The sequence below is a fragment of the Gallinula chloropus genome (assembly GCF_964237585.1).
Source record: "Gallinula chloropus genome assembly, chromosome: 18".
NCBI classification, from domain to species: Eukaryota; Metazoa; Chordata; class Aves; order Gruiformes; family Rallidae; genus Gallinula; species Gallinula chloropus.
The window spans coordinates 4,873,190-4,901,053 of NC_140103.1; the positions used below are offsets into that span (position 1 = coordinate 4,873,190).

The following is a 27,864-nucleotide window of genomic DNA, read 5'->3' on the forward strand; positions in this document are numbered from 1 at the left end:
GGAGAGGAGAGGGAGAGGAGAGGGAGAGGAGAGGGAAGCATCGTGGCTGCGTTACCTGAGATGGGAGCAGAAGTGTCCCCCTGAGTAAGGGCAAGGGAAAGGGCAGCCTCCCCTCTGGTGCTCCTGCAACAGCTCCCTCTGATGCTACAGTTCATGTGGTTAAAAAGCAGCCAGCAAACAGCTCAGGGAATGTTCCCACATATTTTCTTACACAGGAAAGCACCACCTGCTTGAGCAGCCTTGTCTCACTTTCATGTTACACACACAAACACGTTTCTCTGAGATCAGGATTTCACCTTTTTTTTTATTTTTTTCTTGCAAAAACCACCTTAGAACCGTGGTGGAGCTTCAGGAAGCCACGTTTAACTGCAGCAGTGCAACAGGACACACATGGATTCAATTCCATTTGGACCTATGGAAAGAGGGGGTGGGAGGAGGCCAAGATCCCCACGATCCCTCCCAGATTTGCCTGATAAATTGAAATGCTCCTCAGCTGATTTGGCAGGTCACCCTGACCCCCGGCTGAGGGACTCAAGCAGGTTTTGCAGCCAATGACTGGAAGGTCCTGGCTCATGTTGGAATCTGTTGGTTGCCAGGTTTTCTCTGTTTTTTCTTCTTCTTCTTCTTGACCTTGGATACACCGGTGTCCATCCCACTGGAATATTCAGCTCGCAGGATCTCAGCGAGGCGACGTTTGCCGTGGGTCTTCTTGAGAAGGTCAGACCTGGGTAGAGAGGGAAGAGAAGAGGAATTCAGATTCCCTCCTCTGAAACGTGCTGCTAGGTGGGTTACTTCTTTTACAGCCCCGGGAAGTGACATTTGCACATTAAGCAGCAGAGCAGCTCCCTTTCCTTGAGGCTTGATTTGGGATTCTGTCTCATGCAAAATTAGGTATTGTTGTGACAGGCTTTCACAAAGGTGGCAAAACATCCTGGCGTTTTTAAAAGCAAGCCTTTGTTCTGTACAAATGCTCTTGCAGGGGTGGTGGGGAGAAGGAGGGAAGGTTGTGTGCTGAAGGCTGATGAATTAGGTGACACAGCAGTTTGAAAATGATAATAATAATAAAACCCCTAACAGGCTTAAGGCATTGAACAATGGAAATGTTTCAGAAACAGAGCTTAAAGCCAGAGCTTGAAAACACAAAACCCCCCAAACAAACAAGCAAAAAAAAATTAATTAATGAATTAAAAAAGGAGTGTAAACCCCACAGACTCCTTCCTTGCAGTGTCCTGCAGACATCACACGCACCTTACAGCCTCTCTCTCCAGAGACCAGCTTTTGCAAAGGTAGCTGCATTCTGCCCAGCCACTAAACTCAACATGGATCTCCCTGCAGCCCTAAACTGCCAGCTATAAATATAAAAAACCCACTCAGCATTTTTCCACCACAAGTTCTGCCACTGTCCTGCTCTATAACCTTGGGCAAATCTCATCCTCATTGCTGCCATCACCCTCACCTACTTGAAGTGTAATCTCTTCAGTGCAGGACCCATCCCTACCATGTTCCATGGTCCTGGGCACAACAGGGTAACCACAGCTATCGGTGCCTGCACATCCCACCCTCCTCTTTATAGTCAGGACCAGTAACAAACCTCAAAATTTTCCAGAGAAGCAAACACAAACCCACACATCCCTCTAAATAAGAAGTAATTGAGCAGAAGCCCCACATCCATACTGAGAGGCACTTATGACGTTACACAGACCCCAGCAGTCCTAAAGGTTGACGCCTTACAGCCCTGCCTCTGGTTCCTTCAGATGTCCAGAGCCACGCTGGGAATCACAGGGGCAGGAAACATTTCTGCCTGCAGCAAGATCAACCATTCATTAGGCCAAACACACAGAGGAAGGAAGGGAAGCAAGCTCTTGGCTGTCTGGGGTATTTGCTCACTCCCTTTTCCACAGCTTGCTTTCCATCCCTGTGTAGGTTTCATGCTGGAGCAGGTTTGGAGGATGGATCAGAGCAGTAAGAAGGATGGTGTGATGATTACCACTGAAAAACAAGTTTTCCCAAGAAGAGGAAGCCTGGAATACACACGTGGGAAGACTCTGCTGGTTTCAGTGTAGTTTCCATTCTCACACTAATTAAACATTCAAGCTCTGCGCTGGCAGAAGGGTTGGAGACTGGACATACCAGAGAAACAAGACACACAGCCATCACCCGGTCTGGACCCCCAGGAACTAAGGCAAAAAAAAGGCAGAATCAGCTCAAAAGCATCCATACAGCTAACAAAGCAAACGTGCTGCTGGTAGAGTGGTGCCTGCAGACGTGCTGTGTCAAGCTGCCCTCCTGCATGCACAAACCACAGCAGCACAGAGGGATGCTCGTGGGTGCACACACAGCACCAGGCCAAGGCGTTGCCCTCAGCCAGCCCAGCTCTGCTGCCAAAACCTCACAGCGCAGCTGTACCCTCTGCTCAGCCCCCTCCATCACTCCATAAAGTTTCTGCCTGACACTTTCATTGTGTCTCCAAAGCATTTACTACAGTAATTCGAGGGTTACCAAGCAACAGATCAGTTTACTTAACAACAGGGAACTATCTGCTGCAAAAGGACAAGTAATCCACCCGTAGCTGCCGAGCTGACTTCCAGCTCAGCAGGGAGGTTGTCCAACACTTTATTATCAATCAGGTGAAATCATTGCCCAATTAGTAAATCAATACCCCCTGCTGCGGTGATCAGCTGTACACAGAAAAGAGAGGATGCAGGGGAAAGGGAGGTTTCTCCCTCTAACCAGGGCCACAAAAATCAATGGAGCTGTGCTCTGGAACCTCACTGATCGCCGAGGGAAGACAAGTGGCTGTCAGGGCCCTGTTTAACCACGAGATGGAAGTGCCACAGGCAACAGCCACGGTCTGCAGGGACAGCACACGAGAGAAGTGCAATGAGGTCAGGATCCCCGGCCAGATCCTGATTCCTGTTGTAAAGCTGCAAATCCCCCTCTCTGCTGTGCTGGTGAAAGTCTCTGGGGCTCTGCTGGAGCAGTCGATAACACCCGGGAGGACACAGGCCCTGTGGTTATGAGACAGAGCCCAGAAGGGCAGAGCAAGACCTTGATGCTCACCCTCTGAGCATCCTTGGGCAAGGTATTTAATCTCTTTGGCCTTCATGTCCATTCTCCCACCTCATAACCCGGGATGACTGCATTTTCCCTGTTGCCAAAGGCTGGTGTGATGTTGATTTAAGAGGACTGTGTGGTGATACCATGGCAAAAAGCTTCACAGAAAGGCTGTAAATGCAAGATGCATTTGCAACACAGACAGAACCCATGTTCCCATCACTGGATAAACACATGGATTGTCATCATCTCCTTCTGTGATCTCATGTCTAGATATCACGCTGTATTGAGCCCTAATGAGAACACATCATGTTGGTAACGGGCAGAGAAATCCCAGCCCTTTAAATCCCTCCCTCCAAACACAACAGTCTTTAGGTGGGGGACTACAATACAGCACAGCTAAGGGGCATGTGCAGGGGAAGAAAGATTCACTAATGACTGACCCATCCCACCCTGCTACAGCACCAAGCTTTCAGCAGGGCTTAAAGCAGAGAGGAATGTTCAACACATGAGAAAATAGTCACTTTTATTAGCTGGGGGAAAATGAGACAGGAAGAGAGAAGTCATAACTCAGAAAATGAAACAGCTCCAGCATGCAAGTTCGGAAGCTCCTGTCCCTGAGCACAAGCTGTGTGACTTCTCTGTTGCTGTCCAGCACATGGGTGTGGAGTGCTGGCACATGCTGGATGCCAGGCAGAAGCACCACTGTGTTACTACTCTTTTATGCTAAATGTGGGGTATCAGGACTCACATAAAAGACAGATGAGAATTGGTAAGTAGCCAGAGTAGTGGGCTGAGATGATGTAGCATGAAGTAGGGACACATCCCCCCTTCGTTTGCAAGGTGTAACCTTGGACCCAACCACTGCTCGGGGCGTTAGTTCCAGGTACAGGGCAAAACCTGCATCGCCCCAAGATCTATCTCATCACCTCATTAAGGGGAGAGAAAGGGGCTTTGCACAGTGAGGAAGGGAAGGCAGAGAGGCTAGTAACTGCCTGGCACGGCCTGAGAAAGCTTCCCTCCTCCTACAGAGACACAGAAAGGAATAAAAGACCCAGATTTACAGCTGCCTCTGCACATCTGTAATTAAGTTGCAACCTCACAAAAGCCGGTACCAAGAGCCTCAGCAGAGAGACAATAAGGAAACAGAGGAACTGTCCCCAGATGACTTTGTTATATCCTGAAAGGCCAGGAAAGACCAAGCCAGAGACAAGCTTTTAAAAAAGCTCTGGCCTCCTCCAGAAAACTGGCATCATTTTATTCGCTCTTTAAACATGAGAAACTCATGAATCTTGCTAAATACAGCCCTGAATGATGAAAAATCAGGAGAGGAGCATCTGGAAGAAACAAGAGAGAAAACATGTCCAGCAAAGGAAAGGGAATAAAATCCTTTACCCTGCTTCAGTTTCCTTCTACATCCATCTGTGTGCTGCTTTACCTCCCACTTCAGAGGAAACAGGAATGATTTGGACCAGTCCCCTTTTCTGGACCCTTGACTCCCAACCCTTTGCATTTACTCAAGAGTATCAGAGAAGATTGGAGGTGAATCTTTTTTCTCATAATGAAAAGAAACAAAAAGCCAAACAGGTGACTGTGGCATAGGGGACCAGCCTGAGATCCTCTCTGCTGTTTCCAGCTCTGTCTTCAGTTGTGCCACACGGTACCAACTCATCCCTGGAGTCCCACCTAGCTTACATGCAACACACCTTCACCACATGCAGAAATGAACATCTAACAGCATTTTTTATTTTAATTTCAAACAATAAGTATGTTCCATTGACACATCTTCTTGTTAGAGCCCTGAATCACAGGCTGATCTCCAAGCCAAGGCCTCCAACATGTCAGAGTAACAGTACATACACACACACAGCTTTTAGGACTCTATCTGATGGCTCAGAAGATGCCTCTGCTAGTGAGTGAGCCTGTTCTTAGAGATGTCTCCTCCAACTTGGTCCTCTCCTGTGCCTTCAGCTGTGTAAAATGCCAGTACAACACAGTGCAGTGACCATTAACCAACTCACAGCACAAGCAGCAACCAAAGGCTCCCACACTGCTCCAGCTGAGAAAGCAGGAGTATAAAGTTCTTGTGCACAGTCCCAGAACTCATGGTGTGTCTTTTGGAGGAGACAGGAGTAGGCTGTTTCATTTATCAGAAAGCATTTCAACATGGATTGCACTATCAATCTGCCTGACAGTATCTCCAACAGCTCTCTGAAACTGTGCCAGCAACAGAGCTGGGTTACCTCTGGGCCAAGGCTGCTGCAACACCTGCTTTTTCTACTTACAGTGGTGGATGAACCATCTGCAGCCAACACAACCCTGTTTGGGTTGGTTTGTGGTGTTTTTTTGCAGAGTGGGGGCAAGATATTCATCAGCCATCCTATACTGCTCTCGACAAGTCAACAGCTGGCTTCAGGACTCTGTTACCAGCTGATGCAAGTACTACCTTGGGAAGATCAAGGTAAATTATTACCCAGTCAGACTGAGCACCAAGCACTGTTCCAGAGCAGTCAGAGCAGAGCAGTCCTCATGCTAAGCAGTAAAGCCCACCATATACCCACTGAAGTCATGTGTACTTCAACTACACAGAGAGAAACAAAGCCCCACAGCTTCACTTTTGCTACCATCCCTTGGTCTTCACCCCATGGAGAAAGGATGAAAGCACTACTGGGAGGCTGGGAAGCTCTAGGACTCTTGCTTCTGTCAGGCTCTTTCCCAGCCTAAAAGCCAGAATATATTTCAATTAGAGAGAGCTGATCAGTTTTTGGTGTGTACCAAGCAGCACAGATGTTTTCCAGCCCCATGTGCACACCCTTTTGGCTTGCACAAAGATGGAGGAAAGGCTCTGTGCTGTGGCTGTGGTGGAACAGGGCAGTACTAAAGAGCATTGCTGTATGCAGATAATCTGATGGCTTTTACAATGATAAAACTTTAATTTCATAACAGGACTACTTTATAATATCACAATGTGCTAAGCTGTACTTGTCTGTGTCCCTGAACTGCCTTCATGAAGAGTGATGATGCTGTTTTCTTTCACAGCAGCCACGTCTCTTACTCTAATTTTTGGATCCTTCTGCACTCCAGTGCATGATTCCATGCTCTTACCTGAGCTTCAGTCTGGCTTTCTAGAGCAGACTGCCCAAACCAAATGAAATTCCTAGTGGGCAGAATTCCAAACTTGCATTTTGACTAATTAAGTGATATTAGGAAAGCTGTAAATGGCATGCAAAAACTGGCAGGCAAACTGCTTCTAATGATTAGACAATTGCTGTGCAGGGAGACCCAGCTGCAGCCTGGATTCACAAGCCCTGTCAATAGAAGCATTAGTCTTCCCAAAATTGTCAATGCCAAGACATTCAAAAGCGGAATCAAGGATGTGAGGCAGGGGAGAAGGTGAAAAGCTTTCACCCAAAGGAGCCTGCATGAGCCCCAGCCATGCAGATGAGGATACACAGGGTTACAAGGTAGATTTCCTGGCAGGAGTCTAATTCTATCTGACCACTAAATGCTGAAGAATGAATTAGGACAATAATCTTGCAGCCAAAACCTTAAGGGCATGATGATATCCATATTCAGAGCAATGGTACTGTAATAATGATGTAAATCAATCCCCTGAAACTGAAGCACCCTGGACACCTTTTCTTGATCCCATTTTAGTGAAGGGTTGGATAAACTCTGAAGCATGAAGGGATTTTGACCTTAATTTTTAATACTAATTTTTTGCACATGCTGTAGCAACTATGGATAGATATACTTGATACTCACATGCAAAGTGAACCTTTCTGATCATTTCTGGCACCAGAGATGCCCTGTAGCAATGAGTTCCACAGAATCCATCAAACAAAGATTTATCTCTTTCTTTGTAATGGCATGAATTCACAAACAAGGCAAATTAAGTTGCAACTCCTCATTAGAGTGAAACCCTTTGGGGACATATACCAGTCTTCCAGAGTTCAAAAGGAGAAAACAGACCATCAGTCACCACAGAATCCTGTAAAACCCCACTGATCCAAGATGCAAAAGACTGGGCAGCACAGGGATGCTCAGTGGAATGGCAATAGGTCTTTGGCATCTGCATTGTGAAAGAGTCAAAAGACATGTCTATCTGGCATGTCAGCTACTTCCTGTGCATGCTGCTTCTCTGCAGTCAACGAAAGACAGTTAATCCCTCAATGGAAGTGGGATCAGCTTCCTTGCATCTACCCTTCAGTAAAAGCATGAGCCCAGACACTAAGCTGGTGTAGTGTCACTTAATATCCAGTATCTGGTTCATGTGCTCATCTCTTACCTAAATACAGCATTACAGCTTTCAAAAAAACATCACAAGCTGTTAGTTTGCCATCTTTACATCAGGTCTTGCAAGAACCACTACAGCTAAAGGGGACACTTGGTTTGCACAAAGAGGTTTAAACAAACACATGAAAGTTTTCCTGGTGCATTCAGGAGGAGAGGGCTGCTTCCACATGTCTCCACCGAACCATCACACACCTGGCTGCTCTGTCTCCCTGTCTCACCTGCCCCAAGCAGGCTCTCTAAGGAGGCGGGAAGCACAAAAGGAGACTTGAAAAGAAATGAAAAGTTTTCTTTGTCCTCCTAAGGAAACATTTAATGATTGCCTTTAGCCCACTTCCAACCTGGACTGCCTGTTCTTTATTCTCTGAGCAGGTGCTGAGAGATGAGGTTTTAGTGAGCTGACTGATTAAAAACAAGTATCGGATGTTTGGAGACAATGTGTAACACGACAACCAACACTCACCCCATCACAGGAGAACTGGAATGAAAAAGATTGCTCTGTGACCATGCTGCTATAATTTCAAGCCCCACATTTTACAATTAAAACCCACTTGTCTTCTAAATGGCAGGCTAAATTCTGCTTTCTGCTTTGTCAGAGTGAAATCAAAAGCAATTCTCTGCATGGTAACGGCGCTACCTTGAATTTATGGTGGTGGGGATGGAATTTGAATCTGTTTTAATTTTTTCTAAACTATCCTATAAATACTAACACATCTTCTCTCCTTGGGTTTGTTTTTCTGTTGGTTTTTTTTTTATAAGCCCACAGATAAAGTTGGTTAGATCCAGGTTTCACAGGCAAGAACAATTGCTGCACGTCACAACTCTGGCTGCTTTCTTGGAGGGTTTTAACTTTCCAGATGCTCCTGGATTTGAAAGCTGGAGCTGTGACCAACCTGTGCAAAGTCTGCTCACTTTCCCTGAGCTGCAATTATATGATCCACGTGCAAATGAGCTTTCAAATCGCTCAGACCATTTGTTCCAACACCTCCATGATCCATCCCCCCCTAACCCCACACATCCTCTGCATAAACTACCTACTGTATCTTGGGCTTGTCTGTGCTATAATAGGATGAAGACTCGGGGAGGAGGAACGCCAGCTAGAAGAGGTGTGTAACAAGAGAAAAAGTGTCCCTAACAGAGTAGCAACATCATAGGAACACAGAGAGGCATTGTTGCAGGCCAAGTAATCCTGTGACACGCTACTGTCAGTCATAGCTTGACACCCTGCTGGGCCAGCAAGACATCAAAGCCCACCCCATACCATCTTACATGCTCTTTATCGGCTAATCAGGCTATTCTTCCTGAAATAAAGCCCCGTTAAATCCCCTGCTCACAGGGGCATTCCCATCCTGTTGCCCATCTGCTGGTGAAGGTCAGCTGAAGCAGGAGGCAGATCAGTGCCCCATCCCTGGTGGCTTCTCAAATCAGGACAATGCTGTCTCCAACTTTTTATTATAAAACCCCTTCCCCCTGCTTCCCCTCCCTGTTACAAACAGGACGTGTGCAGGAGATGTCACCAGCCCAGGAACCATTATGTGGATTAGTGCTTTAATTGCAGGGTGAACGTTTGTTAACGGTTTGCAGCAATAATTACAAGGGAAGAATCATAACTGATACTGATAAAAGGAAAAAAAACCCATTTTCCTCCTCTGAATTATTGCCCTGATTTTACAGGGAAGCCAGAAGTTCCCTGGGCTCAGGAAGGCAGTAAACCCTTAACACAGCAGACTCAAAAGGGAAGATTATCTACCCTGTGGAACCAACTTGAAGCAGCTACAATTGGTTGTATCATGCACCTCTAGCTTCATTTCAAGCAGAGGAGAGGATTCAGGGTTCTGCTCCTCCAGAAGCAGCAGGGGATCTCAGATTCCTTACCCAGGAAAGGAGTACCCAGGAACAGCCCTGTGCACACACCAGAGGGGACACAGCCTTAACTCTAGGTGTGGTACAGACTGCTCCTTGGAGAGATCCACCGTGATCTTGCAGAAATGCTTTTAACAGAACCACTTAAATCTACAGTGAAGGTGTACTGAATCAATGGGCAGCTGAGCACAACTTTGTAGAGGGACAATTTCTAACAACAGATCAACCTGTCAATTCAGGCTTGCACTTATATAATTAAATTTGATCATATAATTAAAGACTAAAAAAAAATATACTGCAGAGGATGGACACAATTTGTCCCATGGTAAATCTGACAGACAGGAGACTGGCTCATAATGGTCAGGACAGTCAACTTCAAATTTGAAAAGCAAAAATGTTAATTTCTCTGCTATTTCCTTGATCCTTTTATCATCAGCAAGAACTTACAAGCACAGCTGTATCTGTGAGAGTCTTCCCCTATACAGGCATGAGGACAGAGAGTTGCTACTGCAATTGAACCTGAGGCAAGGATCACAGCTCTTAGTAGGACCATGTGACTGGAAGTGGAGGTGTGATTAGAAAAAGTCTGGCAGCTTCTATTATGGAGATGCTTGGCCATGACAACAGGGCTGATGCTGGAGCTCCAGAAACCAAAACCTGCACAAGAACCACTCCAATACAAATGTTCAACCAAGGAGGTTTAATAAATGTAACTGTTTAGGCTCTCTAAAGCCATGAGGAAAAGGGGAATTACACAACAGCTCAGAGAGCAATGCACCCCAGGCAAAAGGCTCAACATGATTTAGCCTCTCAGAACAACCATACCTGACCTGCCCATGGCAGGGGGTTGGACTAGGTGATCTTTGAAACCCCCTTGCAACCCAAACCTGGATTCCTGGAGCAGGCACAAGAACCTTGAGGAGGAAATTACACCACAGCTTGTCATGTGGTATTTCTTGGCTCATGAACATCAAGTTGGCCTACCTTTTTGGTCTTGGCTTGGTTTTCTTCTTTGAGCCAGAAGTTGCAAGAGCAGTCAGGTTCTGGGGTGCGTCTCTCAGGCCAAAACTCTTGGCCACATGACCCAGGTGGAGAGATTTGATGTGGAAGATGTGCTTGAGGTTCCTGGGATAGGTGGTATAGGCACAAAGGAAAGACTGCAGTGCTGAAGGAAAAGAAAAAAAACAGTGAATTCTGTTTGCTACTGCATTTTTATATATATATATACACACTTAAAGATTCAGCTGTTCCAGCTGAAAGGACATTGGTCTTGTCCTTTGGGACACCTTCTGGTCAGCAGCTGGTAGAAAAGGTTGTTATGTTAAAAATCTGTGAAGGTTGCATAGTACTAGTTCAGTCCCAAAAGGAGAAGGTAGGTGGTGGAGAAGTGCTAGGGACTGAAAGATACATTAAGTTTCATTAGGTTTGCCTCTTATAAGGATGCTCCTCCTGCCAGAAAGGGTGATGTTTGTGCACATCTCACAAGAAGAGTCACTGACATCAAATGGTAGCAGAGGGAGAGAGGGAATAGAAATAGAGGAATGAAGAGAGGAAGAGAGAAGCATGGAGGTGGCACAAGAAGATTCCTCTGATACTACAGTCCCAGTAGTCCATGCATTTTTCACCAGTTACTAGCTAGTCCCTTATAAATATCGGAGAGCTGGATGGATTTCCTGACTCATCATCACACTGGGAACAGAGCTCACCTCCTCAAAAGGGAGAAATAATAGAATTGTGTGCAAATTTCCCTTCCCATCTTTATATTCCTGTAATGCCCTTCCCTCAGGGCTCATTGCTCTAAAGACAATCATCCACTAATATGAACATCTCCACTGCCTCCTCCATGTACCCAGAACGTTAACTATACCCAGGCTGTCCTCTCTGCTATGGGGAATAGAGGGACTTTTAGTAACCAAACTCTACAGCTCAGAAAACGCCTCCTTTCAATCCCCTGCTGCTGCTCCTCTGCTTGCTCAACCTCCTGTGTCTCCCCAGACCTGACTTCAACCACCACCTACATCTTTCTCTCCCTCTCAGCCCCTGACAGCAACCAGCTCTAAACTCTAACCTCTCCTGCCCTTGCCTGTTGAGCCACCGGACCAGCAAGTTTGCCCACAGCTTATGTCTAATCTCTTGGCAGCAGCTGGAGATTGGAGTTTATGAACAGTAATAAAAATGTCATTTTAGCAGATCAGCTCCTGGAAGGACCCAGGGAATCCATCAAAGCTCTGTTTACTGAGTAAAGCGAACTCCTTTTCCCAATCAATGAGAAGAAAAGATTGAGTTTTTTGCACCTTCTTCCCAATTTCACCACACTACTCTTTTAGAGGCATCTGAGCATCAATAGACCTGTGTTTTCCCCAAATGAAAATGCTAAATTCCAAATACCCTGTCTCGGTGTCTCATCTGAAGGTCATCTCTCTGAGGGCTTATGAACCACCTCAAATGCTCTCAAAAACCCTGTTCTGCTGCTTTTTTTCATAAAGTTATTGGTCAGATTTACCTGCCATGAGAAAGTGTAACTCTTCAAAAGGAAGAATATGAACTTGCTCCCACTCCGAATTTGGTCCCTTTGGAGCTAATATAGTTGTCTTTCTCACAGCATTTGAAATAGTTGATACTAAAGATCCTGTTGTTATGAAGGCTGAGCTCAGCTTCCACAGTTCTTCAGATAGGAAAGGCTGCTGGTACTAACTCCTCAAATCAGACCTAGGGAATCAAAGAGTCAAAGGCTCCCCCACAGTTCCCCAAGTCCTGACAGACAACTGCCAGATCCAGCCCTGAGTCAGAGCACTCAAAACCAGGGAGAGCTGCAAGGCATTAATCCAAAGCAGAACTACCAGCCCTGTTGTACAAGCCAGTCAAAATCTCAGCTCATGAAACTGTCTTACCTCTGAGGAGCTCATTGCTGCTGATGTTCATTACTGAACCCACAAGATTTAAATGAAGACCTTTATGGGTGACATTCCTTTTAAAAATCTTTATTATCAGTCCTTACACCTCTTGGTGTTTCAGTTTTGCCAGAGTCGTGTTTTCCAGCTTTTATGTGCAATTATAGCAGTGAGGTATTAAAAGGTTTTGGGTCTTTTTAAAATTCTATCATTCTGTGATCAAAGAGACAGAGCTTTAGGAAAACAACTCGAAAAGACTGGTAACAGTGCTGGTCAGGCCATAATTCACATAAGAAGGGTCACTTCATCTTAATGCCACAGCAACAAATTGAATTGCTTGAACTGTTAAGAGTCTTTGCCACACCAACAGGAAGGAGTGAGGCAATGTACACAGGCCTGGGGGAGGGAGTTCAGATTTGCAGTGATGTAAGACAGTGGATTTAGAATGGTCCTTTGTATCTGTGGATCACCATTTTTCCACAGGAAATGCAACTGTGGAAAGTCAAAGGAAAAAATAAAGAGCATGTCATGTATGATGGGAGTTTGATGGGTTGGGTTGTTGTTTTCTTAAATAGGGGACAGGAGGGTAATGGGATATGAAAGTGAGACAGGTGACATAACCTGTTCACCGTGTCCTCAGCTGGCAGCCAGGTCCCAGCGCTGGTCCCACACCATAGCCTCAGCTCTGCTGCTGGATAAACCTGTGGAGGCATTCTGCCAGCACAGAGAGCAGGTGGGAATGGGAAGGAAGACTGCACCAAAGCCACCATGGATTGAAACGCTGTGCCATGGCAGTGGGCTCTCCTAACTGCTGTCTCTCAACACACAGGCACTGAGGATAGACAGGATAAGGCAAAATGTTCAACTAAAGGCTACAAAACGGGTAAACGTGAAGGAGAAAACCAGGATTTGCTTTCTTACCCTTCCTGTAATCCCCATGGCATGAAGGGTCAGAGTGTCTTAAGCTCCACCTGTCCCCACAGCTCCAAAACAGAGTACCTGTTGCCACGTGACCCTTCAGCAGAGAGTCCTCTGTTTCCCAAAAGGAGCCCCACACTTCCCAAGGTCTGTCCTTCAGCTGTACCCCTCCTCCCATCCTCCTCATTGCTGATCAGTCCATCAAGTTTGAAGGGCAGCACCTTCACTGAACTGTTTGATTTGAGTTTGGAAAACACAGGGCTGAGAGGCAGAAGGGGTGAGTGGGCAGGGAGCCACTCGCCTTTTGAAAGTGGGCTGCAGTCAAAACACCACTTATTAACATTGACTAGGTCAGAAAATGGGGAAAGAGAGAAAAAGAGAGAGAAACAAATGCATCTCTGGCACAGTTTCCAATTGATTGTCTGCCATGAAAGCAAAAGCCAGCTGCCATGTTAATTATTCATGATGCCTGGCGCAGAGGGGAGGAAGAGGGGGCTTATGGAAGCCACTCAGCAGTGGAACATTTGCATATGCAGATAGAGTAGGAAAAATAGGTGGCATGCTCCTGTACAAGATAAATGGGATGCACAACATTTCAGCATTTCCTGATACATTTTTCCATCTCTCTTGTCTTTGGCTAAAGAAAGTTATTAGTGCTGAGGTCAGCAACAAGTATGCGTGGGGTGTGTGCAGTGACGTACACTGCAGAGGGGTAAAGCACAGAGATCTTCTGTCACAGGCACTTCAGGTTAGAAGTTTGCATTGTGTATAAGGAATCCCAGGGGAGCAACAAGAAGCTCATCCATTCAGAATCAAGGATTTGATCGTATCAGTCACCTGCTTTGAGATTGTAGACTTAAAAGTGCAGCTATAAAAGTAATTACCCCCAGTCAAGTAGCACAACACACCTGAAAACGGGTGCAAAGAAGCTGCTTGTGTAGCAAGCCTCTAACACTTTCACTGAGGGGAAAAAGAAAAAAGAAAAGAAAGATTAAAAAAAAAAGAGCACTGGAACTGCTGGAGTGTCAGTGAGAACCAGCACAGTGCCATGCAGTGGTGGGGAGTAGAGAGCAGTAGGGTTTCAAATACCTCACCCATCAATATGGCCATGCATCATTAAAAGCATGCAGAAAAGGCTGGGGTAAGCAAGCAGTTATAGTCTGAGCTCTGGTTGTTCTGCTGTCATCACCTAACGAGTTAGTACAACAATCAGAAAAAGCAGCTCCTCTGACCTCTTGAACAATCAACTTCTTGTGATTCCAAACAGTTTTCATGCTGAACTTAACTTGTATCTTGAGAACAACCTGCTTGTACCCCGTTTCTAAGGTGACACTGTACAGCTCAAAGGCCAATTTCCCTTTGGTTTTGGGCCCCTCAGGATGTGGTTTATGTACCTACGGGGCACTCGTACGCACACACTTACACAGCAGGTGTACAGAACAGTAAACAGAAGTGATGTCAGACCATTAAAATCCATCTCATCAGGATCCCTCTCATCCAAACCTAAATGGAAATGCTGCAGAACTGAAATCAACAGGACTTCTATGCAAGCTTAGATGGCAAAATTTGACTCAGATCAGTGAGATGAGGTGGAAAAGAAAATGATCAGGAGGAGAGATGTGGAAAGAGGAGAGTCAGAAAAGGGGAAAGGCTCCAGTCCTATACATTGTGAACAGGAGTGGTTTAGTCTCTTTCATAAAGTTTGCACTTTGTGAACTTGTCTCAACACTTAATAACCAAATTCCCATTGTGCCTATGTCACACCACGCTTTTGACTCCTCTCAGGAGGTCACTTAGGGTTCATTTTCCTACCACATTCCTGGGAAGTTTTTTACCTTTCCTCCAAAATCCATCTTCCTCTGGATTTTCCAAACTGAGAAGCAGAAGAGAAGCTTCCTACACTGCTGAGTGACAACTCTGTGCATCCTGCTTGGCAAAGATGGGTGATCAAATCCCAGATTTGCACCTAGCTGCAATCACTAAATCCACCCCAGCTTTTCCTCCTCCTGGCTTTTTGAGCAGTTGCCCTCTCTCTCTCTCGTTTTTCTCCCATCCCACAACCTCCAGTCTAAGATCCTTGCCTGTTAAGAGTTGTTCCCAAGGCATCCTGTCTTACAGGCTTCAAATTCATCCCTGGTGTACACTGTAAGCATCTAATGGGTATTGCACCAGGATGTGGTTAAGCAGGTCACCCATGACCTTCCCAGCATAATGCACCTAATCTACTCGCTCATGTGATTGGGTCAGAGCCCTTGGATGTGAATCCCATGGAAAGCCAAGATTAAACCTCATTTGCACGTAATATGGGAATGCAAGAAATTAACATTTAATATCATCACAAAGCCTTCTGGGCTCATCTCAACCCTCTACAGAGCCCAACGGCCCCAAAATGTTTCTTCCAAGCTTTTTCCCTGAAGCTCTCCCCCCCCCAGAAGAAAACCTTGGCAGCTTACAAGAGCCCTTCTGGAATTAGAGGAGGAAGAAGTGCACTGACCTTTCTTGGCCCACCGGACTGTCCCCTCACTGGAGTGAATGTAGTTTTCAAATTTGGTCTGCAAAACCGTGGCTCGCTCCCGGACTTCCTGAGGGTCCACGCCACAGGATTGCTGCAAGGGAGGTGGGAGGATTAGAGGAAAGAGAGAATTTGAGTCAGGAATAATGAAGCAGTTTACAATAGATTTAATAACAGTAAAATCACACAGTAACCACCCAGGGGCCAACAGAGGTAATCCTCTCAATATTACTAGAGAAAAAAAAAATACAGATAAAGATGTTAAAGTCAAAGCAGCCAGTGAGCGCTGCGTGGTGAGGAGAGCAAATCAGTTTTAATTTTGTGTTTTCTAACATCTATCACTTTTTTTCCCCCTTTTTTCCTCTTTCAGGTTCAACAGGCCAGATATCACTGCTTATTTCTATTGGAATCCTTTGGAATAACACCCTGAGACACTATACTAAGAGTTTTAGACCAGTGTTACAACTTCCCTTGTGGAGTTCCTCCAAACACCTGGCCTGTTCTTGGCACTAGAGGGGCAGGAGATCTCTGTTCAGCCCCAAGCTCCGGAGAACGGACCATATTCAGTATATGTGAACAAAGCCAACTAAATGAACTTCTCACTTTGATCCCTACATGATGTTTTCTCTCAAAAGTCATACTTAATGGCCACTGCCATTGTGTGGTTCCTCTAGGACAAGACAAGCCCTTTGCACCAAAAGCATGTCAGAAGAAACTTCCTTAGACCAAAAGGGCAATCTTGCATGTGCTCAAGGTTTGCCAGGATCAGACTGTAGGATGCAGTTCAGGACATGGAAAGCAAACATTTCTGGGAGGAAAAAAAAGAGGCTGTCGCTCTCCCTGATGTATCCAGGCAGAGAGGGGAGATGTGGGCAAGGAAACGAGAGAAATTTTTGATGGAAAGTTGACAGCAAAGTGCAAAGCCAAGCATCCATGGATGTGATCCTCTCCCAAGAAAGGACAAAAGCTACTCAGACAGGAACCAGCATCCAGGACTAAGAGTGCCAGATCTGAGGCAGTAACTTGATACTGGTCAACTCCTCATCTCACTAGGGCTGACTGAAAACAAACATCCAGCTCCCACGACTGTGTACTAAGCCTGTGCCAAGGCAGCAATCCTGCTGTTTCTCCCCATTAGATTTGCATGCTAATGTGCATAACCCACCTTCCCTTGGTGCTGTGAGCATCACCTCTACACTGCTGCCAGTCCAGGGAACTGTGTCACACTGACCCTGCAAACCTCGGCCATCGTGGCAGCCAGGCACCGCTGCTGGCACCCCACACCAAACACTTTGCTGAACCAAATCTGCCACTCCACAGCCTAACAGCCCATCTGCCCAGAGACAGACCCTGACCGTGGTTTGAATGCCCAGCACAGGGCCCTCCTCGCTTCCAGCCACTGGGTTATTACAGAATCACAAGGTTGGAAAAGACCTTTGAAGATCATCAAGTCCAACCATTCCCATCCTATGCTAAACCAGATCCCTAAGTACCTCATCAACCCTTTTTCTGAACACATCCAGGGAAGGTGACTCAACCCCCTCCCTGGGCAGCCTGTTCCAGGCCCTGACAACTCTTCCAGTAAAAAATTTTTTTCTAACATCCAATCTGACCCTGCCCTGGCACAGCTTGAGGCCATTTCCCCTTGTCCCATCTCCTGTCACCTGGCTGAAGAGACCATCACCCACCGCTCTACAACCTCCCTTCAGGTAGATATAGGTGGTGAGGTGGTCTCCCCTCAGCCTCCTCTTCTCCAAAATATTCTTCAATGCAGCAAACGGGCATGGAGACATGAGCTCCTGCTCACTCACTACCTGGACTAACTGTCCACCTGCTTCTCCAGCAAAGACAACTGTGGATATTTTAAGGCTACAGGAAGAGTCTCCCAGCTTTCTGGCCCTTGCTGCCTCATGATCCCTGCACAACACAGCGCCTTTTAGTTTGACTTCATGTGTGCCTATTAATCAGTCGAGACAGTCTCCAGTGGAGGGGCCTCTGTAAAGGTTTAATCAACTACAAGTGGTGCTGCCTCCCCGAAGTGGACACTCCTGGTGGTGACTAACAAGTTTCCATTGACGTGAAACATAAAACTTTCTCCCCCCCACCCCCCCAAGCCCTCCCCACCCTGCTCCTCCTAGCCCCCATCACTTTCCTTTTGTTAAGCCTCCTGGCAGCACAAAGTGTCACCTTCCCAGCGTTTTTTAATATGAATGTGAAATTAGTGAGGTTTGCCCTTTCCCCCGGCGGACAGAATCCTCTGTTATTAAAAAGTAAAGCACTTTAATAATGAAAACTTTTTCTCTTTTTCCTGTGTTTTAACTGTTTAAAATTAATGAGAAGGGCATAACGGTTGTCAAAGCGATATTGAAAGCCGGGTAGCCAGGACCGAATAAGCACGAAAATCCCTCCAGAGTGTTAAATAAACAGTGCTTCAGCCCCCTCTGAATCCCTCTGTTGGTTATTGTATACATTCTGTAACAGCACTCAGAATAGATCTGAGCACCAGGGAGGCAGAAAGGTTTCAGAATTCCAATAAAGGCCTCAAATTAAAGACAGCCTGGTGCGAATTCCAGGAGAAAATTAAAGAGACCTCAAGCTTAAGTGACAGGTGACTTGCTTCTGTGTCACAACTGTCAGGGGATTTAGTGATAATATGGCAATATATTACAAAGGACTTTTCTTATTCCCCCCTTTAGGTTTCAAAATGAGGCATCTCTTCTTCCTGGTGCTGGGGAAGGGGGGAAAAAAAAAAAAAGTAAGACAAAAATGAGGGATAAAAAACTAGATGCATAATTTCCAAAGTGTGAGGTCAGTCTGAAGAAATAAATGGGGGAAAAAAAAGCAAATGGCAGGAAACATAATGTACTGGGAAAACAGCTTCTCCCCTCCTCCCATCTCCACCTTCTCTTTTATCCCCTTCAGCCCCTTGAGACAGATCTCCTTTTAAAATTGCCCCCTAATGGGTATGAAAAAAATCTGTGTTTGATTCCTGCCTTCCACAGAGGTTCATCTAAAAAGCCACTAACCCAAACCTAAACCACAAACCCCAATAATAATAATAATAAAAAAATATTTCTAAATTTATACTGACTCAGAGCCAAAGTGTGAAAATAAAACCTGCACACTGTGTTGAGTGTCTGGACAGATCAAACAGAGCAGTGCTACTGGAAGTCAGCCTGTAAGCTCTACTCACACAAGCAAGCTTTAATCCTCCTTGTATCCTGGTTTGGATGAACAGGACAATTAATTTGAGACCTTACACATTTTTCCAACACCCCAAAGATAAAAGCCCACCCCAGAGGTTTGCTTGATCTACTCTCCATCTAGATGAATTTGTTACATCTGTTAAGTAAGAAGCATTATTGCCATTTTGGAGAAATAGTGAGATAGGAGAACTTTTTCTATCTCATGTTTGCTTAGAGTAAAAGCCTGTTCCAGCAGATCCCTAACCACTAGCATAATGACTGTGATCAATGAGACTAAGCTAAAAGAAGAAATGGGCCTGGGTGCAACATTATTTAACCTGTTCAAGACAGAGGGACTCCCCCAGATGCCAACTACACCAGGGAGAGACATACTTATTTCTTTCAGAAGAAGGAAACTTTCAATTACAGCAAAGCTTTTAGGTCTGAGAGGTTGGGATAAGTACTGAAAGCTTTGGATTTCATTAAGAGTATGTTAATGGGAGAAGGAATTGAAACACAATAAAACTAGACTGAGGTAGGAAAGTTCTTTCTTAAAACAGTGAAAAAAAAAAAAAGAAGAAGAAAAAAGCACCAAAAAGCCAGGCTGTAACATCTCCTCTTCCATTATACTTCAAAACAAAATGAAGGATTTTGTTTTAATAACAACTTTTTACTAACCTCCACACACCTTCCCTGGAACTCACCAAGTCCCCCTGCCCCCCTCCATAAAAGTTGAAAGATCAAATTTATTCTCTTTGTAGGCAGGTGAACATTCACACACCCAGACATAGCCACATATATATTTTATACACCTAAATATAAAATATACATTTTACAGGCACTTCAGCTTGCTCCCTGGCTGCACACAGAAGCCCAAAAAATACATGTTCCAATGTGGTACTTATAATGGACTTCAGTTGAGGCAATGAGAACCGAAGAGCATTATAATGAGGTTCCTGCGTGCACGACTATAAGATATACATGACTCAATGCATGGAGAGCTGATAAGCAAAGCTACCTCTCTCTCAAATGGCAACATCACAAAAGGATCAGGTTCAGCTCCTCATAACACGTCCTCAATCACTCTGTCCTGTGCAATGGCCCCTTGCATTCCCAGCTTACTGTGCCACCTTTACGGCAAACTTAGGGAATTTAATAGATTTCAGCCCTCCTGAAAACTGGGGACACACTGCAGACCACTTCTAGAGCCTCTGATGACAGGAAGATACAGAGCTAACAGACAGAATGAATTCTTGATTGCATTTAACATATTTTTCAAGTCATTCCTAAAGAAGCCTATTTGATATTGGCAAAACTACTGTAATTTAATGATACAGAATTCCTTCCATGAAGAAAAACTCTGTTTCTTGGTCCCAGTCCTTTCAGATTCCCAGTCACACAGAAATAGGTTATTTCGTATTTATAAGTTCCTGCAGCAGATTCAGACCATCCTACAGCCAGAGCAGATACACCTCCGCTCCAGTGAAGTCAACAGCAAAACCCCAATCACTTTGATGGGAGAGGGAAAAGAGGAATTCATTCCCACCTTTGACTGCAAGTGAAAGGAACCAGCTCCTTATGTACATGTACCTGGCATGGCAAGGCATGCCCAGGCACTGCTGCTGGAGAAAATAACCCCACAGTAACAACTGCTTGCAAATATGGTTTGGTTTTGTATTTTTTTGAAGGAAAGGAGGAAAGACAAAAGAAGATTATTTGGAATATTCTGTGCCTAGATATGCTGAGTATTGTAAAATTTTAAAGCATGGAATTAGCAAACAGACTTGTTAGCTTTCTGTTGCTGTTCCAAACACAAGGATGGAAAGGCACCTAGATGCTTAGATGAGAATTTTCAAAATGGATCAGTGATTCTCAGTCCCTGCAAATATTGGGCTCTGACACTCAACAGCATTCAGCAGGCATTTTCTTCTGCCACTGTTCAAAAGCTAAACCATCATTTTCTAGGAAAAGCACATTCTCTTTTTTGCTGGCTTTCCATGAAGTAGCATTTGTCCTCAAGCCCAGAACAGATAATATTCCATCCCATGTCAGCAACAAATTTAAAGTGCAATTTCTGCATAAATTTAATTGTCGAAAAGCTCTCCAAAGAAACCCCCAAGTTACCTGCTGATAAACACACTGGGGGGAAGAGGGAAGTATTTATACACACAAGAACTACTTAAAATAATTTCTGCATTAACAAAGCACAACTAAACTTTCACACATTTGTTGAAGGAGTTAAGAGGTCAGATCCAGGGCATGTTCCAGACGTTAAAAATATAGGCATTACAGGCTGATCTCAGTGAAAAACTGCAGTGATGGGAAAGAGCTTTAAATAGAGATACAGATGAGGTACAGATCCAGCTTTCTGTGAAATATAGGGCATGTAGGAAAACTGAACATCTTTCAAAAGGATGTTTACCAAGAACACCACAGCTCGTAGCAGTGATTTGCAGGAAGCAAGGCGGCTCATATATGGTGTAACTGAAAGAACGAGCAGGTAAAACAGCAACAAGAGGGGAAAAGAAAAGGAAAAAAAGAAAAAGAGAGAGCATGCTGCATCATGATTGATGCATTCCTGACTTCCATTCAAAATGAGGCTTCTTGGAGACTTTAATTTGCCAGAACGCAGAAACGCCCGAGCCATCAATTGCAAATGACTGAATTCTGTGAATTAGCAACTTGAAGGCAGACCCAAAGCTTGCCAAAGTCAATGAAAAATACCTGTCAACCCCAGTGAGCTTTGTTTTAGGTTCCAAGTAAATAAATAATAGTAATAACAGCAACAATAACAGCAATAGTAATAATAATACCACCTATGTAACACTGTAACACATCACCAAATCCCTTTTCCTTATTTTTTCAGAGAAGTTTTGTGCTATTTGTGATCTCCAATGGTATTTTAGCACAGAAAAAACAAGCAGAACAAACACCATGGAGGAGAAAATTCAAAGCTTTTACAGCTAGAAACCTTTACTGGCTGTTAGAAAAACATCTGCTGAAGGTAGAAGTGACTGCTTTTTGGGGACCACAGTGTGAAGGTTGGACAACTGTGCTTATCAGGCAGTTGTGCTGCTGGACATCATGGATACTCTAACCCTTGTATTGTAAAGATAGAAGCTAAGGGAGGAATACTCATGATGTTTGAATGGTAAATGAAAATTGGAGCAATTCCAAATCAGCAGAATAACTCACCTTGCTTCCTGGTCTGTTCAACTTGAAGCGATCATCTTTCATCAGGCTGGATAGCACCTTCTCCATCTTTAGCTCTGAAACACTAAAGTAACAAAGACAAAAATATGACCATTTCTTCTACTTTTCAAATGTAGCACGTAACAAGCCACAGGCTGATAATGGATAGCAAAAAGGTTGAGATTTACAGGTTCAACTTAAGAATTTATTCCTGAAACACATGAGGTCTTACCCTGGACACTCCTCACTCAGCAACCCTCAAAGTGTAACTACTGTAAATTTTTGACCCCAGCTAAACTGGTGCTTTTACTGTAACAGAGACACAATTTTGCCCACAGTCTTGTTGCTGTTACAAGTCACCAACACACACTCCAATTCTAAAAGATGATCAAAATAACTGAGGGTAGTTATCCACCAGAGTAACTGACTTATAAAGGAAAAAAAATAGTTTTTAAATTACATTTCCCTTCTTTGTATATTTTTTTTTCCTTGCACTGAGATGCACCGAGACAAGCAGGAACCATTTGGTTACATTTTCCACTAAAAAACTCAAACCAGAGTTGAAGCAGCTCGTAACATTAACACTTCTTGTAAATCTGCTTTATAACTATCAACCTGTAACCTCCACTTTGAACAGGCTGGGGTGGAATACTTTGGTGTATATTAGATGCTATGGGCAGGGAGCAGAAGGTGTCTGTGTGCAGTTGCTTGTGCAAGTGAGAAAAAGAGACTGAGATAAACACACAGAGGCTGAAAAGGTGTGCTCTGCTTCCTCTGCTACTTCTCCTACATCTTGCCTCCCCCAATCTACCTTCCAGGTTCTCTGGAATCAGAGACATTGCTCAGCCCTCATTCAAAGGAACAAAGTGCTTTGATGTTTACACACATCTGTTTCCACCCATGGTAGCAAACATGTTCCAAAACTAAAGAGCTAAACCTAAAGCTGTGTAAAGACACAGCTCCTTCCTTGCACAGTGACTCAAGCTCAGAGGGTAACAACAGGATCCTGAGGACCTTTTCCTACAAGGCCAACTCTCCTGCATCACTCCAGCTTACTGCTATATTGCTTGGATTAAAGCTCTGAGACAACACATTCTGATGGACATGCTCATCCTCCAATTAATTTATAGCTTCAAAAGCCACCTCTGACACCAAGTACATGGTTTGATTTCCCTTCCCCATTCTGAGAACTCACCTCAGTTGAGGTGTAAAGCCAAAGCCTGGACCCACTACGGACCCCATAGCCTTTATGTTTTTGTTTTAAACACAGGAGACTCAGTCAGCTGTCCTAGCCAGGCTTCACACTGGGCATTTATTTTCATTCTGTCGACTCGCATTCCTCCTGTAGGTTCAACCAGATGATTTATTCTCCAGTTCTGATTCAAGACACTGCTGGGTACTGTTATGGCCCAGATACTGGAAATGCTTCCAAACCTGCTTCATTTTCGGAGTGAGTGGTCCTACTTAGAGGTGCATTTACAGGAGACTAGAAATTCTTCATCCTCTTTAACACTGTCTTGTGGGGCACACACACACACCAGGTGACAATGCAGGAACAGCTGTGCAGCTCCAGGCCATTAATATTACAGCTGCATCCAAACCAGGTCCCATTTCCAAGGGAATTACCCAGATGATAAAAGCTGAAGTTTGTGGGCCCAAGTTTTCAGCAATGGGCAAAGGTCATCTCTAGAAAAGAGATTCTTTTCCTTTTTAGGCCAGAATAAATCATAAAAATTGCATGGAAACCAGAGAGTTCATTTGGGGTTATATCAGTCTAAGGGAGAGAGAAATCTTGGGGGCCCAACAGTTCTCAGACGGGCAGAAAGATGTATGCAGACTGAAAAGAAGCACTGCAGATTTTCTTCAATTTGTATAGAAAGAAATTATAAGAAGGATATCCCCTTCAGAGCACCCAGCTAGTGGGAACAGAAGAGTCCCTGCCATACTGTGCATTGGGATACCATGACCCTCACAGTTAGTGCCAAATACTTTTGCAATGTGCTTTTTCAGCCTCAGCCAGATCCTCATCACAGGGTGAGGAAAGAGATGGTCCAGAGAAAGAGCTGTCCAGTCTGGAAGGTCCAGTGTGGCCGTAAGATATCCTGGATGGGAGACAAGCCCCATCACTGTGCAGCTGGGACTCTCCAGGTAGCAGATTCCTCCGCAGAGGATGCAGAGAAAGGCGGGGGGAGCGATGGGGGAGAAAGGGAAACGGAGCATAAAAAGACAACTGAGGTTTGCTCTGTTTGTTTTTGAAAAGTAGAACAGTAAATTAAAACATAAACGGCAACCATTTAAGCAAGAGGAAAGTCTACCCTCCCTCTCTCCCCCCTCCCTGCAAAGGTTGCTGCTATGAATGAAAACGTCAAACCTTTGACATTGATTTGTCTGGGATGTCACCCCCTCTCCGATCCTCCTCTCGCCTGGCGCGCTGCCAGCTCGCAGCCTAACAGATATGTGAACTTGGTTCACAGCGGGGAGCATCGTGTGAGGGGAGCAGGGGAAGGGGGGGCCGAGCACGACGGCAAAGGAGGGAGAGAAATGACTCGTGCCTTCACGGTGATGGGTTTTCCTTTATAAATTAGTTAGGCCGTCGTTAGGAGATAAAGAAATTATCTGATAGCTGTCGAGGCAGCGCTGCTAGATTGCAGTTGAAGGAAGCAAGAGAGACATAAGGGGGAAAAAAATAAGGTAAAAGTAAATCTCACTGAGTTTCTTCTGCTTCTTGCCTCCTCCCTTTGAAGGAAAATCTGTTAGTTACGCTTAGAGCAGAGACAGAACATTTTGGAGTCAAACCTTTTTTAAAAAAAAAAGAAGGAAGAAAAGGAAAGAAAGAAGAGAAGTACAGAAAACATGAGTGTGCGTGTGCAGGGGTGTTTAGTTAGAGGAACCGCAACTTCAAGCCACACAAAGACTGAGAAGAAAGTTGCAGCGAGCGGCACGCAGCTTTCTTCAGCCCCAACGGGAATGACTGATCTCAGCAGAGCCAAAGTGAGATCGTTTTGGCAAAGGCCAACGCTGGTTTTCCGCAGTGGAAGCCAAGGAGAGGCTTCAGGTATCGGTGAAAATTAATTGCGAGCGATTTCCAATTTCAAAAGGCAGTCATCCCTAATTCCGAAGTGGATTTTCATCCAGGAACAAAGCCACGTCTGCTCTCATTACTTCCGACTCTCAACATTTCTGGACTTACTCCCATGCATGCTGGGGTGGGTGGAGGGGCTTCAGAAAAAAAAACCCCTCTGGGTCGGATCCTCATCTACTGTAAATCAGCCCAGCGCTGCTCATTTACACCAGCTGAAGGCTGCGGGGCCCCATCTCATGCTTTGTCTTCTTAGAAATACATATTTTATGAAGTATTTACATTTCAATAAACCCAGCGGGAATTTCATTTAAAAAAAGGAAAAAAACCAACCCACAAATTAAATAAAAAATAAAATATCCACAATACACACTCATCTTCCTGAAAAAAAAAGAGAGATTTAAAAATTAAGAATTAAAAAGGCAAACTCCAGGACATGTGCAGTCCAAGTCAAAAGCTAGAAAGAGTAAGGGTAAAGAAACAGAAATTACCAGTGCTTAGGAGGAGCGGTGACAGTCCAACACATGCTGTCTTTCGCCCTCGCACTGAATTAAATTGTCAGGATTATCACCATAATGCTCTGTTTATGAAGGGTAACAGCAATTTGTGCTGATGGCACTTGCTGCCTTTAGCTTCAAGCTGCCTTCCTGCATCTTCTCTGTAATTCATCAGCTCTCTCTTCTATCCCGTGGCCCCTTCTCACACCATGAGCTACTATGTAGGAAGAGCGGAGGACACACGACTGGGAAGAGGCCGAATCGCCCACCCATGCCAATTAGACACTCATTTTCTTCCATCTGAGAACAGGGGTCAAGGAAGGCAAATTACACTTTTATTTTCTTTTTTACCAAGTCCCTAATCTGCAGAGCAGCAAGTTTTATGAAGAAGATTAAACAAACAAACAAGAAAAGACAAGCCCCAGAGTTGTTTGGCTGTACCGATCTGAGAAGTGGAGGAGAAAAATATAAATTAATATAAATATAAACCTCTCTCTGCTCATTGAGCAGAGTCTTCTACAGCTTCCTGGAAAGCACAGCTAGCCCAACAACAGGTCTCCTTAGCAAATATAATTACCAGCGTGCATGACACCCCTCCTTAAACTTGTTAAAAACCAACAAAATCAGATAAAACCATTAACATTTAAAATAAAAAAGGAGGGAAATTTCCCCATCCTCCCTCCACCACTACCAAAATACTGTAAAATAGAACTTTCCACTTGGAGTTAAAAATTCACAATTATGTGGGATTTCACCTTTAAATGTCAGTGCTGTTTGTTACATGAAAAAAACCCCTGTCAGCTTAGCCCTCCATGTCTTGCTGGTGTCTGCTTAATAGATAGTTACCTGGGATGATGGATGGCTCTTTGTTAGACCACTAAATGGCTCACAGCCTAGAATAAGCCTGTATTTACTGCCAACATTTGTTTGTTTCAAGGATGCAAAACCAAATTCGACTCCAAGTAGCTCCACCCGACATAAACACGGGAAATAAAAGAGAACTAATTTCTGCACGAGCTTACAGGGCTCCATCAACACTAGTGTAAGGCTAAAGGGACTGTACTCAGCTGCTGTTCTAAAACACTGAGAGACAGCAGTGCAGGGAGCAAGGGGAGTCAGATATATCCAGCTGACTGCTGAGGAGGCTTGAGACCTCACAGTATCCCAGACTAGCAATGCTGAACAGGGAGTTGTGTTTTTATCTGTCAAAGGACCATTGCACAAGCAGAATCAGGGTAAAAATCTCACTGTGTGTTGGCCACCAGGTAGCTGATGGCAGACTGGGCTGGTCCTTGCCCAGGCGGGCTTGCTCTCTATTCCAAAGTCCTCACTAGAGCCGGTGTAAGAGAAGCTCTCTCAGCAGCTTGGAAGCACACCCCACTTTTGGTGCCTAGAGTCCACCCCCCTTATTGCCTTCCAGGACCATATTGGGCACTCAGCACTTGCGAAAGCCTCTACTATTCCTGTCACAAGCCACTTACACAACACATCTTGGCCAATTACCTGCCAGATATGACCCACAGCTCCCTTAGCTATTTCTCCTCCGGATCTCTCCTGAAGAGAAAGCACAATCTCTGACAATATGGTGCTACGCAGGCAGATGGCCAGTTAGCATTTGACAGGCTCATTTGACTTGTGATCTCTCTGCGTAGCCACGATTTGAACCCAGGGCCAGAAAGACAACAACAAGAGTGCAAAGGATCTCTGAGTACCGTCTCCTCTCTGCCCCTCGCCACACACACTTTCGCTCACGCACAATCTGTCAGGCTGATTATTTTCACACACTTCCCTTTCCTCCTTTCGCTAGTCTGGGGGCCAGTACCGGATCACAAGAATTAATAAATTCTTATTAAAACCTGCACGAGTCACAGTCCCACTGCAAGTGCCACGGAAGGTTAATTAGCAAGGATGAGCTGAAACTTTTGCTCGCGTTTCTGACTCACTTAATCTTGTGAGAAGCCAGCAAGCTGACATATTCTGCCTCCGAAGGCGCCAGGACAAGCAGGCTGTTCCCGTGACAGCCAATGCGAGCCGTCCTCCCGATCCGGTGGATGTATTCCGCAGGTGAAGCCGGAGCATTGTACTGCAGGAAAGGGAAGGTGAGAAGGGAAAGGAGGAATTAACACAACGCGGCGTGTTAATTATGAACGAGACGCTCAGCCCGCTGGTCTGAAACAAAAGGGATCTTAACAGAACCCGCACGCTTGTACCTCCCTTGGAACTGGCCTGTTTATAAAGAGCCCATCGGGCTCATCCCTGTAACCATCACTCAGCCCCCTCAGCCACAGCAGCTTTTTGACATGTGAATGTGACACATTGGCCAACTTTCAGATAATAGGACAGTTGCCTCATCTCAGTCTCTCTCTCTCTTTTGCCTTTT

At 45.0% G+C, this 27,864-nt stretch overlaps 1 protein-coding gene across 1 annotated transcript in view; it reads right to left on the reverse strand.

Moving 5' to 3' along the window:
• Window positions 1-289: 289 nt before the first annotated feature.
• DDX31 (DEAD-box helicase 31) overlaps window positions 290-27,864 on the reverse strand; it is a 48,567-nt gene continuing 20,992 nt past the window's right edge. The window contains exons 16-20 of the mRNA XM_084272657.1: window positions 27,428-27,567; window positions 21,912-21,993; window positions 15,514-15,625; window positions 10,195-10,375; window positions 290-724 (exon numbers count right to left, since the gene is read on the reverse strand). Coding sequence (XP_084128783.1) covers window positions 571-724; window positions 10,195-10,375; window positions 15,514-15,625; window positions 21,912-21,993; window positions 27,428-27,567 — 669 coding nt within the window. The 3' untranslated portion in view covers window positions 290-570. The remainder of the gene's footprint in view (window positions 725-10,194; window positions 10,376-15,513; window positions 15,626-21,911; window positions 21,994-27,427; window positions 27,568-27,864) is intronic.